Source organism: Alosa pseudoharengus, unplaced genomic scaffold, assembly GCF_046254945.1.
Source record: "Alosa pseudoharengus isolate Yale_2024_CS ecotype anadromous, Long Island Sound unplaced genomic scaffold, YU_APseudo_1.1 YU_APseudo_1.1_scf_19, whole genome shotgun sequence".
NCBI classification, from domain to species: Eukaryota; Metazoa; Chordata; class Actinopteri; order Clupeiformes; family Clupeidae; genus Alosa; species Alosa pseudoharengus.
In genome coordinates, this window is record NW_027468657.1 from 8308209 (window position 1) to 8323208 (window position 15000).

General features: G+C 49.3%; 1 protein-coding gene across 2 annotated transcripts in view; it reads left to right on the forward strand.

Moving 5' to 3' along the window:
• Nucleotides 1-15000, forward strand: part of pcdh19 (protocadherin 19) — a 62463-nt gene that overhangs the window by 46740 nt on the left and 723 nt on the right. For both annotated transcript variants that reach the window (XM_076291612.1, XM_076291613.1), the window contains exon 5: nucleotides 12511-15000. This exon is cut by the window's right edge and continues 723 nt beyond it. In XM_076291612.1, coding sequence (XP_076147727.1) covers nucleotides 12511-13118 — 608 coding nt within the window. In that variant the 3' untranslated portion in view covers nucleotides 13119-15000. The remainder of the gene's footprint in view (nucleotides 1-12510) is intronic.

Genomic DNA, 15000 nt, shown 5'->3' on the forward strand with positions numbered 1-15000 from the left:
ATCCCCCCAATCCATTTCCGCCTGTGTGGAATCTGTTGCAGAAGCAGATTAAATGTCTTCCTGCTGCGTATTAATTAGCGGTGAGACAAAAGCGTCTCCTAGCTAGTCGCTACCTATGCCTGGCACCACTCAATACATTCCCATTCTTTATGTATATTCAATGAGAGAGATCCTGCATACACTATCAGTGCTATGCTCTCTGTCATCTTCAAATCATTTGGAATGCAGATATTTCTGCACAGCGTGGGGAAACTACATAGAGATACATTCTCTCTCTCTCTCTCTTTTTTTCTCTCTCTGACTCTCTTTCTCTCTATCTCTCTCATACACTCACAGACACACACAGACACACACACACTTACACTTATACACACACACACACTTAGACAGGTACAGCAGACAGGCTTGGCCCATAAAACATGGATGAAGGCAGATGTTAAGACGTGTCGCTCACTTTCGCAACGGCCGCAGGAAAGCGCCGGGAAGCGTCCAGCGTCTGCGGTCCCCGGTCCCATTCTTATTCGCACGCAGCCCCTCTCCTCGCTCCGCCTGGCCACACCACACCTCCTCTCCTCTCCTCGCATCGCATCGCCTCCCCTCCCTCCCTCTCTCCCTCCGCCGAATGTCCTCAGTCACCTTGCTCCGATGAGCTCAGCGTGTTAAAATTCACCATTTCCAGCGAGACTATCTCCCCTCCCGCACAAAATGACCGCGGCTGGGCCAGATTATCACCTATTGATGAAAGATTAAAGAGCCGGCAGAAGACGAGGAGATCAGTCGGGGCCCACGGATGCCGGGCGGCCCCTCCTACCTTGCCAGAAGGCCTGTGTGACTGCAACTGATAAAGGCGGACTGCAGACGACCTCCCCCCCTTCCCAAACATACACACGTACACACACATATACACACACACACACACACACACACACACACGTATAAAAGAAAACCTTTATGTGCAAATTCCTTCGTCCGTCAAAGCAGGCATATTCTGCCTATGTTTATGCAACCTTTATTCCCTCTGGAGCAAACCAAGTCCCCTACCTCACCCCCCCCCCCCACCCCCACCCCCACAAAACTCAGGGGCTCGACTTTCAGGCTCTTTGTAATGGCAATAGAATATTTATCCTCCCTATTTCCATGTCATTGTTTCTTGCCTTTTCAAGGTTTCGCTGTGAACGAGAGCGGAATTCGATCAATTTGTTCTCCGTGCAGCCAATTAACCTTCATGATTTTAGGCCCTTGCCCCCAAACCCCCTTTTAAAAAAAAGGAGGATAAAACATAATGGGGAAGGATGGCTGTTAAGTTTAACGGTGGAGAGGGAAGTGATTGAAAATGGGCTTTTTAATGATGTTCTGCTCCTCGTGCTCGACCCATTAAGGAGCACCGCGGGTCGCTCTGAAGCCAGCGGGGTTTAGGGGCTGGGGGCAGGCCTGGGGGACCGAGGTGGGCGGGGGTGCTGGAGCAAGGCTGGCTTGGCCTTTCAGATCCACACAGCCAAGAAAAAAGCCCCATCACCCACCCCTCTCTCACCACCCTGCCTCCACAAGTGCCCCGTCCCCCCCACCCTCCGGGGTCAAAGAAGTGTATGTGGAGAGGGAGGGGTGGGAGGGAGAGAGGGAGGGAGGGGGGGGGCTTGTCTTTCTTTTTTCATTAGTGCCGTTATCAGGCTCGGCAATCATGGCAATAATGAAAACCTCCTGAGAGGAGCACTCGTATTAGCACGACAATGGGGCCTAAAACAAAGAGAAACCTAATAAGTCTCCAGCCGAAGACGGACACGGGCCAGCGCGCCTCCCTCCGAACAGACGTCTAATTTAATATCCTGCCACACGAGATGATTAGCTCACGTGACGTCGGCTTCCTTGAGGACACGTTGGCATGCCCTTCTCAGACATTGTTTGTGCCGGCTCTTTGAAGATGGCTGATACAGAACCCGCCCCCCCATCCCCCACACCCTTCACCCCCTCAGACCACTACTCACACACACACACACAAAAATGGTCCTTGAAGTAAAGTGGACGCAGTGAGGTTCTTCTGCCTGACACAAAGAGTTATTCAGATGCTGAGTTGTTGAAGAACTACACGGCCTCAAATAACTCCTCGGCCGCCATCACCCCCCCCCCCCCCCTCAGGAGGAGTCTGTTCCACACATGTGCCAGATATGTGACAAGGGGGACGGGAGGGCGGGAGAGCGCAAGGTCAGGCCGAACGATGAGCGCCGGAGACCCGTCACTTCTGCTCGGCTCCACCACGCTCGCCCTGCCACGGAGAAGGGCATTTAATGTCACAGATCAGCATGCCACCCACCGTGGGCACCAGACACGGAGAGAGAGAGAGAAAGAGAGAGAGAGAGAGAGAGAGAGAGAGAGAGAGAGAGAGAGAGAGAGAGAGAGGAGCCAATTACCGGCCCTTGTGCTCCGCGCTTTTACTCACGCGCTCTTGCCCAGTCGCCCGCTCGCGCCACTCTCACTGCTGTTACATTACCCAGATCATAACAGTGGCGCGGTGTTTATCTTCCGACGGGTCGAACCGAGCCGCCTGTCAGGGCTGCTCTGTGTCGGCGGCTGCTTGCATCGGCGAGGCGTTGAGGTTTGCGTTGTGCTGCCTCTCAAGTGTGAAAAATGGAGAAGCAGGAAGAGAGAGGCCTGGTGTCTGGAGATGCCAAACAGAATGTACTTTGTTGTCTGTTGAGGAGAAACTCTCACCCCCCCCCCCCCCCCTCTAATCCACCCACTCACACATACTCACCAAACCAAACACACACACACACACACACACACACACACACACACACACACACACACACACACACACACAGAGAGCGAACCTACGCTGTTCCGCATCTTCCACCTAGCCGACTTTTGTTTTTTTCAATCCCTGTTTCTGGGTTTGACACCGAGAGGCACCGGCGGTTCCGTTGGTCTAGCAGGGCCCTGTCCGTCATGTTCACTGCACCTCACTGGAGTCTGAGCTCATCTCTCTCTCTCTCTCTCTCTCTCTCTCTCTCTCTCTCTCTCATCTCTCTCTCTCTCTCTCTCTCTCTCTCTCTCTCCTCCGGGGTTTGGCTCGACTCGGCGCGCTACGCTGGTCAGAGATAGAGAAGCGCAGGGCCTGACATCTGACAGACCACAACACCACTGCGTTCAACCCTCCCACTCCAACACACACACACACACACACACACACACACACACACACACAGAGAGAGACACATACTCACACACACATGTCCATGACTTGTCGTGAGACTTCCTCCTCCCATCGCCGACCTGCTTCCACGTGCAGCTCAAGTTGTAGGGAAGGGAGACAAGAAAAAGCCACGTGTGTGTGCGTGTGCGCGCACGTGTGTGTGTGTGTGTGTGCGTTTGTGTGTGTGTGTGTATGAGTTCTGGGTGCTTTAGTAGGGATGACAGTGGTTGTGGTGATGGTGGTGGTGTATGTGTGTGTGTGTGTGTGTGTGTGTGTGTGTGTGTGTGTGTGTGTGTGTGTGCGAGTGTATATGTGTGTGTGTGTGTGTAGAGGAATACACTGGGTCCTGCAGCCAAGATAAAAAAGAATACACAACACATAGCCAAGGCTGAGCCTGACACAGAGTGAACATCCCTGAATGAGAAGGCGCATCACATTAATTATGTAAGGCGCTGTGGGTGCGAGCGGTAGCGTAGCGTAGCGCGCCGCGCCGCGCACTGGGACAGGAAGTCTGGAGACGTTAGCGTTAGTATTCCTCCTCAGTCTTTGGGGCCCCAGCTGTTGAAGGAAGACACATTGATTTGTGGAGCTCAAGTTGCAGTGTGTCCAGGTGGGTTTTTTTTTTGTCAGTCTTTGGGCAGACAGGCATTGGTTTCATTGCGGCAGAATGCCACAAGTGTCTTGGAAAAACACAGTGGGGAAACACACACACAGTGTTAAGTTATCACAATACGAGTGTTGTAGAGGTATCTAATGGATGTGACAGGTATATGTGTAGAGTACCAGGCTGTTATTATGACAAAGATGCAACGTAAAACACAAAGAGCACAAGCACAGCTACTGTCTGTAGTAGGGACACTGCAGCAATACAGCGTCTATTCTCTCTAATTAGCTATCAGAAATCCAACCCTGCAGTTTTTTGCTGTTTACAAATATTTGTTTTCAACTAAAGACTGCACAGGGAAGGATGCCATATTACGGCGAGATTTCAGGCAGCTAGCTGACAGGCAAAAATAAAAACAAGTCCTACATGAAGCAAGCTCGCATATCTATTTTTTGCCATCGCTGCCCTGAAAAATACTTCAATTCTTTGCGTTCCATCCCGTTTGGTCTTTTTTTTCACTTACAAAACAGCAAATAAATCCTTAATAGAGAAACATCTCATAGGCTTGCCACAGCTAAGGCTGTTGCCCTGGAGAATTCAGTGGGGTTCAGTGACTTCAGCAATGTGCTTCTCACAGATCATTTCATCCTCTGCAGCCAATAAGTTTGCGTCCTCCAGCCAACCCACCCACCCCCACCTCCTCCACCACTGCCGATCCCCTCCACCCCCCACCCCAGCTCGTCCCCTCACAGATGTAATTTACTGTCAGCGTTGTCCCTATCTCTCTCTCTCTCTCTCTCTCTCTCTCTCTCTCTCTCTCTCTCTCTCTCTCTCTCCTCTCAGGCTCAAGGGTTTAGGAGCAAATTAGTGAGATAGCTCGGTCAAGCTTAAACACAGAAAATGCACTCAGTATTTGTTACAGTGTATTTAAAGATGTCCTCAACGAGGAATTCGTCAGGAAAGCAGGGGAGCAGGAGAGAAGAGAAGGGGGAACAGAAATGGGATAAGAATGAAATAATAATGAAAAAACCCGCATGCAGTCACAGTACCCGGATGGGCTAGCGAGTGTCTGTGTGTGTGTGTGTGTGTGTGTGTGTGTGTGTGTGTGTGTGTGTGTGTGTGCGTGCTAATGCATGCGGCCGCTGTTGTCGTGGCCCTTTGTGAGTTAATTTGAGGTCCGCCATTCCAAAGCTACTTGGAGGGTTGCGGAGCGGCCATGACAGCAGCTCCTTCTGTGCTCTGCTCTCCGCTCTCTAATGAGAGACTCTGCTCTGCTCTGCTCTGCCTCTCCTCAGACCCATGAAGGACACAGCACTAAATCCTGTTTATCTTTTCTCTTCCCATTCCCCTCGTTTTCCCTGTCTTCCTCTCCGTACTCCATATGTCTTTTCCTCGTAAAGGCCTTCCTTGTCTCCGAGGTTGGTCTGACCCCTGCGGGATTGCCCTTTTTGCTCAAGCACTGGGCAAGCCGGAGACCATAGGGTTTTTTTTTTTTGTTGAGAACTCTGCTCCTGCTGGACTAGCTGGCTAGCATGCTGTGCTGGGCTGTATTATGGTTATGTGATGGTATGCAGAGCCTTCTTAGGAAGAGCCCAGTCTCTCTCCATGGTCCAGTACCCTCAAGGTTTCAGTGAAGCGTGACAGTGCTTTGGCCATCTTTATGGTGCTTTTGAGTGGATACACTACAGGCCTGGTTGTTTCCACCATTGACCGCTAGCCTACTGATTGCTGATGACTATTGACTGATCACTGATTATCTCAGGATGGTTACCTCTGGGCTGTTGTCTAAATGGTCCATTAAAATGGGACTATTGTTATATGCTACAATATTGGTTGTGTTGCTAATGTCCCAGAAGCACTATGCTGCAAACAAGTGTGTTGTGTCGGCTGGCAAGTCATGATGGAGTGTGAAGAGGTGTCGTGCTGAGAAATAGAATTAGTAGCAGGGCTTTGGAGAGCCGCCACACACTCACACACACACACACACACACACACACACACACAGCACACACACACATCAGCACATGTCATCATCAACTGCAAGCCACGCTCATTACCAGAGCATCAAGCCATCCACTGGTCTGCACATCTTCCCTTTGAAAAAAAAGCCCACAGTGCTCTCTCTCTCTCTACGATGACAAAGTGATTTATAAAACAGCATCAGCGAGGCGTCCCCCCCCTCCCTCCCCCTCTCTCTCCCCTCTCTGTGCTGTTACACAGCTGTTAAACAGATGCTGTTTGTACCAATTTAAAAGCCACTGCATTGTTTGTCAACACCAGTTTAGGGATTCATTCTTTAGCCGGGCTCCTGCCGTGAAAAGCGTGCCGGAGCGAGGCTGCTAGGCAGCCAGGGCGGTAGCAGGAAGAAGGGGGTCGGGGGCGCGCATGTGGGGTGTTATAACATACGCCACACTTGGCATTGATTTACTATTGCCTTTTTAAAGTCATTCATAAAAGCAACGTTGCTGAAAGAGGAGAAGAAAAATTAGGACGGCAGGTTGCTGGACCCCAAACTAACTTGGGCCGTCAGCTAGCGTTGCGCGGCGAGGAATCACCGCGCGGCGTTTACCGAAGTGACTTGACTGTCAGACACACTCACCACCACTCGGCGAGACTAGATTGTGAATCACATCCTGATAAATTGACTGGTACTAATGCTAAGAAATGTGCCGGAGCTCCCCTGACTTGCCAACCATACGACAGCTCTTAACAAGACCATGCAATGAGAGTCATTTCCTCAATTATTAATATCAGGAGCACATGAAGGAGAGGTTGGGGGCGGATTAGGTGGGTGGGGGTGTTGGGGTAGATGTAGGAGAACCGTGCAGTTGAGTCACCCAAAAAAGCGTTTTTTCTGTCTCCATAAAATGGATGTTTTGTTTTTTTCACTGAAAAAAATAGTGAGTAAGAAAGACAGGTTTGAATGAATGAAAGACAACAGGGAAATGAGGGGTTGCTGGAGGACAGAAATAAGATGTGGGGGAAGGATGGAAGGAAGGAAGGAAGAAAAGAGGGAACGAAAGCTTGAGGAGGAGACGAGGAGGAGGGGAGACGGGCTGTTCCCTGCGCTGCATGCCAAGCGGTCGGCGGCGTGCCTCCACCAGGGTGCCCCTCCACTGTTTGTAAAAACAAGCCCATCACACTCCATCTTGCACTCCCGCGGGGGCTCAGGGCTCCGGGCTGATTTATGGGGGAGCGGCCAGGGCTGGCCTGCCTGGGATGACAGCAGCGCTTGGGCTCTCCCTCGTGGGCAGCGCTGGGGCTCGGCGCTGCCCACAAGGAGGGCGCAGCTGGCGCTGCTGCCGCTGGTGCTTATAGGAGAGGCCATGGAGGCCGGCGTGTTGACCCGTTTGTCTGGACGTAAGTGGGGATAGAGAAAGACCGCGGAGGCCTTCCGACGGGACCTTTAGGTGTTTCGTTTAATTTGCTCTGAAAGTCAGTCGACAGTGTTCATCATTCCCCCCCCCCCCCCACACACACACACCTTTTTGAATGGTGATCTAAGTATACTGCAGAGTAGGTCTGAGAGAATAGCAAAAATACCATACGTGGGAAGAGAAATCCAAAAATACAGCATCCTCCACAAGCAACATCCCTCCCTATCTAGACTGTGACTCGTTACCAAAAGCGAGTCTTTTTAGCGGCAGCGGCGCCAATCTCGGGAGACTGACCTCAGCCAATCTGTCCTTAAAAGGGTCAAAGGGATTAATGTTCTATCCAGTCCTCATTCATTGGCTGCTTGTTCCAGAGCATTCTCGCGCCCGGCGCTCAGAGAAAAGAGCGGAGCAGCGCATCGACTGCACCGTCTGCCTCTCCCCTCTCCCCTCTCCTCACCCCTGTGTTCTCCTTCACAGAGCTTGACTCCAGATGTATCGTTTTATCAGTTGGATTCACAGGCCATTCGGTGGAGAGCTACCCCAAAAAAAGGAAAAAAAATAAACGAACACAAGACACCAGCCCACAAGCCAGAGACATAATAACAGCACTAATGTCGCTTGTGGCTGAACAAAAACCAAATGTTTGGGCTTCACTGCACAATTTATGTCTCGCATTCATGTTTATGAGGGTCTGCAACAGCGAGATATAATTAGAAAATGAGGTGATCCTTTTTTTCCTGAACAGTAGCCACCAATATGAGCGGAATTTATGCGTTAGCTGCATGTGCTTCCTCTTTTTTGAATGCATTTGCAACTGCCATGTATCATATAATTGCTATCCAAGGTTCAGGTCAAAGTGTAAGCACCGCTATGCATACAGGATAAACGCGTAGCTGCCCAATTTATGGATATGTTAGATAGTGTGTGGATAGTGGTACAGCGTAATTCATATTATGTAAAGCTGACGTTTTTTTTTTTTTTAAGCACAGATTTTTTAGTACTTATCAACAACTGCAAGGCCCCAGTGATTTCTAGGTCTTGTGAAAGCTTGTCAAATCAGCCACGCTATGGTGCGACGGGGCGTTTGAGCACTCAGTCCACGGACCCACATGAAAGACTCTTCCCAGCCTCTCTCTTAGAAAGCGAGCGAGCGAGCGCGCTCATATGCTAACCAACATAAGAGAACGGCACATTCGCTCTACAGGATTACATCACCATGGTGAACCTGGAGGTTTGTCTTTGCATTTTTTTTTTTTTTCTGGAGGCAAAACATAGTCTGTTTTCCAAGCAGGAGCACATCAGCTGCCAAATGGGATGAGAGGGACTGGCAAATGCTCAAAGAGTTCTGGAATCGTCTCATCCCCCACCCCCTGTTCAAATGAAAAGCTATTCCTTTTTCACAATTGGGTGGGGGGATGGGTGGGGGTGGGGGTGGTTGTAGGTCCAGCCTTTTGCTGATTTGTTCCATTTAGACCAATTTAGGACAACAAACGAGATCTACAGGTGCGCATACGCAGCTGTGTAGCGCATCAAGAGGCTACACAATGAAACGAGGATGTGTGTATGTCAGTGCCAGTTGTTTCTGAGAGCCCGCATCACTTCCTCTACGCCCACCTCCTCTCATTATCCCCCACAATAACCTTGACACCCCCCCCCCCTCCCTTTGCTTTAATTGTGCTGGAGAAGGATGCCTTACACTGGGTCTTTTCACACTAGTTGCACGTGAGCGGAAGTGGAGAACGACCTGAAACAGGTGAATACCTTTATCTCCATCCAGAGCAGAACGCTGTTTTATTCTAAGTAGCTACAAGAGTAGACCACACAGTGCGCTGTCAGGAGGATTCAGCGCCTTGCATTTGAAGTGGCAATATTTACTGTTCCTCAGCGCCGCGGAAGCTACGCGCAGGCTCGCATATCTGGGCATACATATTTAAAGCGCTCCCCAATGCCTTCTCAGTCTTTCATCCTCACAAATTCAGAATTAACCCCCCCACCTCCATTCCCCCTCTGCATTTCCGATTTGTCAGCAGAAGCCAGGGACTGTAGGATGCTCCCCACATTCTTTTTACACCATTAAACTTTACTTCAGTTTCTGAATCTGGAGCGGGGGGAGGGGTTGGGGGGGGTGTTGGGGAGAGAGCCATCATCACCACCTGCTGATGTAGTGCTGTGTAATTAATAGGTATTAAATCCAAGATAGGAAATGTTCCCACTGATAAAACTGCTCAGCGCTGTATTTTAAGTCTTTTCCCGGAACTGATTGGCAAGCTTATTTTCCTGATGACTTTCAGCAGTCACTCACAGCAGGGGAGCCATCACAAGACCCTAGTTTCTAGTTGGATCATTAGAGAAAAGGGGGGAAAATAACATCAAATCCGCCGCAGTGAATGTCAGCCGTTGGGCTTTTTCCCCCACTTCCCCATGAAAAAGACGGGAAAAGTTTTTTCTGTCCTTCTATATTCGGGGGGGGGGGGGAGGGTTGGCTTTCTTTTCTGTCTTTTTCTTCCCTCTTTTTTTATTAATTTCAATGTGTTGTATAGTTGCTGGGGACCTTTGAGGGAAACATCTGTGAGCTGTGTGGATGGCGCATGGGCAGGAAGTAAGAGCCGTACCGTTGATGGCGTTCTGCTTTTCAGAACGATGCAATTTATGATAGAATAGCTCCCCGGGAGACCCTGAAAGAGAGGGGGGGGGGGTGAAAAAAAGCAGTGCATTCGTCTGTCCCTCTGTATGAAGGGAAATAGAGAGAGAAAGAGAGCGGGAGAGAGAAAGAGAGAGAGAGAGAGTGGGAGAGAGAAAGAGAGAGAGAGGGGGAGAGAGAGAGTGGGAGAGGGAAAGAGAGCAGGAGAGAAAGAGAGAGAGAGAGAAAGAGAGAGAGAGTTGTGTAAATGTCGATCTGTATTCAGACCATTCACGATGCTTGGAGAAAAAATATGATTTGAATATGTTTAGGGCTGTATTATTTGGTGCCCAGGATGCAGCTTCGTCCTCAACTGTAAGCGTGTGAATGTAGCCAGAAGGGTTGGGGAAGTGTGTGTGTGCGTGTTTGGGCCAGGGGTCGTTTAATTTTTATATGGGAATTCTCTGAGAGCAAAACTGCACTATAGCAGGTGTGCTAGCCAGCCTCAGCCATGTTGTATAGGGACAATGGTAAGGCTCACTCTTGTTGCCATGGTGATAACATTGACTTTTGGTGATGAAAAGCCCTTTCAAGATGTGGACTTGTGAGTGCTCCGAGGACTGGAAATTACCGGCTAAATTTTAGCCACTTCAGCCACCACAGTCGATCCAGAGCTTTATTTTTCTATTTCATTTTTTAAAAATTTCCATTCTCACGGGTGAATGTGAAGGCGAATGTGCCATCAGCTATGTGTGTATGTGTGTGTGTGTGTGTGTGTGTGTGTGTGTGTGTGTGTGAAGGTTTAATCCTTCCTTTCACCTATTCACATACCATGCGTATGCTTACACAAAACCCCACATTGAGAGCCCACAGGTAAAGGCTTAGCCACATCTCTCCAAGCTGAAGAATCCCATGATGTGAAATTGATGTCTGCCAAGCACAGCCTGTCGCCTCCCAATGCTGCTGCTGCTGCTGCCACTGCCTCCTCATGGCTGTGAACACAGCGCTCACACCCCCACATCTGCCATAGCAGAGCTAAAATAGCCTCACCCCCCCACCCACCCCCAAACCCAACCCACCCACCCCCCACCGCATCAACTTCAGCAGCCCATCCGTCAATCTCCCCCGATCACGCTTTAAAGAAGACAGCTCTGGCAGGGCTGCCGCTGGAATTCGCCTCCAATCTTTAAATATTGATCTGGAGCCCAAAGCTGAGGTGCCCTCTCAGAGTTCAGGGAGGGAAAAGGGGCGAAAAACAGATAATTAGTGATTTTAATTGGCCAATCTGTCAGGCTTGGGGATGCTGGTTGCTAGACGCGAGGCTCGAAACGGGTGGAAGTGGTCAATGGAAGTCCTCATCACCGTCTTGTCGGGTGACCTTCGACGTACATCACTCGACGCAGCATCACAGACCTGTCCGCAGGATCAGATGGAATGTTCTAGAGAAATAAATCCTTAGAAAGCCTTTTGCATACAGCATAGGCCGCAATGGTGAACATGCATCTTTTTTTGTTTATTGTGCTCTCAAATAATGTCTAATGTAAGGCACCCCCCCCCCAAGGGCTATGTAATTGCAGGCTTGTCTTTGTTTCTCAAAACAATTCAGCTGTGTGTGCTTGCATATCTGTGCAATACGCTGGAATGAAGTGCTGTGCTTTTTTCAAGTGAGCTCTGCCCTTAGAGAGGCGAAGCCAAACGCTGTTTGTTGATATTTGGGGAAGCATTTGTGCACCCAGAGCACACTTGGTGAGTGATCTGTCCAGATGGCCAATAATGAAATATGTATGGATTCAAAAGTGCTGGCTTGAAAGAGCAACTCTGGCTGACAGGCAGGAATAAAAAAAAAATATATATATATTTATATATATATATATATATATATAAGTGAAAAAAAATTCTTTTGAAAATTAAAGTGCAAAAAAACAAAAAATCGATGATGAGTCTAGTCATCTTGAGCAAAAGGGAAAGGGAACGATCTGCTTCTGTGTAATGATTCAAAACAATTGTCTTAAAACGGACTTTCCGCCAAAAACAACAAAGCATTTCATGCCAATAATACAGGCTCAGACATATTTTTTTTCCTCCGCACCAAAGCTTTAAAATATCATTACATATTTATAGCAGTCCGATTCTGACGAAGCCGTCGACAACACAAGGGCCTCTCTCGTGTCCCTGCCTGCCGCTTTAGCTGACTGCACTGTTTAAACTAGCCCTTCATCTCAGTTTGCCCATAAAACCCAAGTATGCATGAGCTTCAAATGGACAGTCCCCCTCTTTTAAATTGCTATTACTGAAGTGTTTCCAACCAGTGCCTCCGCAAGAAGTCAAAGAAATAAGTCTAAAGAAGGCAGACAGGGCGATGGGGAGGTAGGAGCACTGCACATGAAAGTAGAAAATGCGTTTTGCGTATGTGTGGGTGATGATGGGGTGTAGTGTGTGAGGGATAAAGCAGGGCTGTTCATGTTGCCACAGACTTTGGCTCTTTTACTCCCGCGTACAGCACTGACATGTACTTGGGAGATGAAAGAGGCGTAACAAACCATGGTGAAACCCATGAAAGGAGAGCGCAAATGAGCCTAAGCTGAGGAATCGCGCCAGTTTAAAAAGGCAAATTTAACAGCTCTCCCTCCTCCTTCTTCTGCTCCCCATCTGTCTGTCTCTCTCTTTCTCTCTCTCTCTCTCTCTTTCTCTCTCTCTCTCTCTCTCTCTCGATCTGCAGATCCCTCTGAAGGGTTCCACTGCCAGGACGAATGCCGCATCCTCGGACACTCGGACCGTTGCTGGATGCCCAGGGTGCCCATCCCGGCCCGCGTCAAGTCCCCGGAGCACGGCCGCAACGTCATCGCCATCGAGGCGCCCACCATGGAGGTGCCCCACTACGAGACCTGCGGCACGGCCAAAAGGACTTTTGCCACCTTCGGGAAGGACGGCTCGGACGACGCCGAGCGCGGCGAGCTGAAGGGCAAGCGCGGGGTGGTCGGCGAGCCGACTCCGCAACAGTTCTGCAGCCCCAAGGCCAACGGCGGCTGCGTGGCGGGCGGCGCCCCCGTACGCGAGGCCGGTAACGGCCGCGAGGCAGTCAGCCCCATCACGTCCCCCGTGCGCCTCAAGAGCCCCGTGGCCAAGGCGCAGCCTCAGTCGCAGCCCCTGTCCAACTACGGCACGCTGAAGTGCCGCGACGCCGAGCGCATCGCCAACCACAGCCTGCTGCGGCAGCCCGAGGGCAAGGACAGCGAGCCGGCCGTCCGGGAGATCAACACTCTCCTGCAGGACGGCCGAGACAAGGAGTCCCCCGGCAGTAAGCGCCTCAAGGACATCGTGCTCTAACCCTGCGGAGCTTCTGCTGCCCCAAGCTGACCTCCTTACAGCACCTCCTCCTCCTCCTCCGCCTCCGCCTCCTCCACCTCCACCAACTGCTCCTCCTACACGGATAGCACTCCTCTCTCCCCTGCCGCCACTGCTGCTGTCGTCGTCACTGCTGCCACACACTCACAAACACACACATACACACACACACACACACACACACACACACAAGCGCACTTCTGTGTGTGTATATGAGTGAGTAAATGTGTGTGTGTGAAACAGAGACAGCCTGTGTTCAGGAGCGTGCGTGTGTTTGTGTGTGTGTGTGTGTGTGTGTGTGTATGTGTGTGTGTGGGGCACACACAGAAGAGAGAGTACATGGAGGAAAAGAAATCAGATGTGGAGGTATCCAGGAGGACACATGTCTGCAACAAAGCCTTCTCTATAGCAGCAATGCAGATGTACTGTACCAGGGCCGCGAGAAAGAAGGACCTAGAGAGAAGGAGAAAGAGAGAGAGAAGGAGAGAGAGACAGCCGACAATGGGAGGGTTCGCAGAGTTGAACGTGTGCGTGAGTGCTTCAAGGGCCGTCGTCGTGGCTTCCTAGTAATGGCAGTAGTTACTTGTGGTTTTTTTTGTGTTATTTTTTTTTTATCACAGTTTGGTGGTGAACAGATAGAGGGCTTATCGTGTACTGTGTAACATGTTCCATGCCCTTTGCTTACTTCTATATCCACCATTGGAAGTGACTCTGCGAGGACTTGTGTGTGTGGATACTGTTTTTTGACTGCTTTGAGCACAGTCATGCCTTTTAAAGACTTGGAAGTATTACTTTCTGATAATGCCTTTTTGGTACGCAGTTATGCTTTCGGCTGCCAAACTCACTCTTCTTCGCTTCTTGTTCTGCTGAGCTCTGTGTTGGGACCCTACAGCTGGGGACTTTTGAGGGTGGGGCCGGACACTTGCTGGATTTTGACCCCCCTCAGTCAAACACGGACACCTTTCCGCTCAGCTCCACTATACACTCCTTGATGGGAAAAAAAAAAAAAAAAAAAAAACGCTCCCCTTGTCTATCTCATTTCATTTCTTCCCCTCTGACTTCCTCATTTGTCTGATAAGACAACCCCTCCTTTTCCCTAAAGACATTCCAGTATCAGTAACTGAGGTCTTTACAGTATTTGTTTTATATCACTGATGGAGCTAAATGGACTTCCAGTATATCAGCTGCCCGAATTCCCCGGGAGGACTGAAATAGGAAGGCGGATCCCTCCTCCAACCTTAACGAAGAAATATACATATATAAATATATATAAATATAGAACAAAAAAGACATCGGACTCATTGTTTTTGAATTCTCCTGTGCCCATTCTTGATTGTAGCCAGTGGAGCGCAGTTTGCTAGAACCGTGTGCTCCGGTCTTGTACTTTTTTGGAATTTTGACTATGGGGCTAGGATAGAAGGGGTCGTCACTACGTCTTGCTATGTGGAACTCTGTATAGGGTTTACTCTTATCATTTTTAATAACCTGTTGTTATGTGACAATCCCTTTAATGTTTTGTTGCAAGAGTTTAAAAAAATAAACATTGGTGTTCAACTAAAGCTAAAGTAGCGTTTGTTACACAAACACAAAAGGAAAAAAGATATATGCCAAAATATATTTTATAAATAATTTAAAATGTATAATGAGAATATTTAATGCTGTGTAGTTATTTTATCAGTAAGTTATACTTGAAATTAATTGGCTTTTTCTTTTTTTCCTTTGTTATTTTTTGGGCTTTTTATTGACTATGATTTTTCAATTGAACTTGGATTTTTGTTTACTGTGTTTCCCCTGGCAACTGTTGATTGCAGTCTACCTTGTTGTAAAGAGTTTCTTATTGGTCAGTTCTTGTGCCATCAAGTTT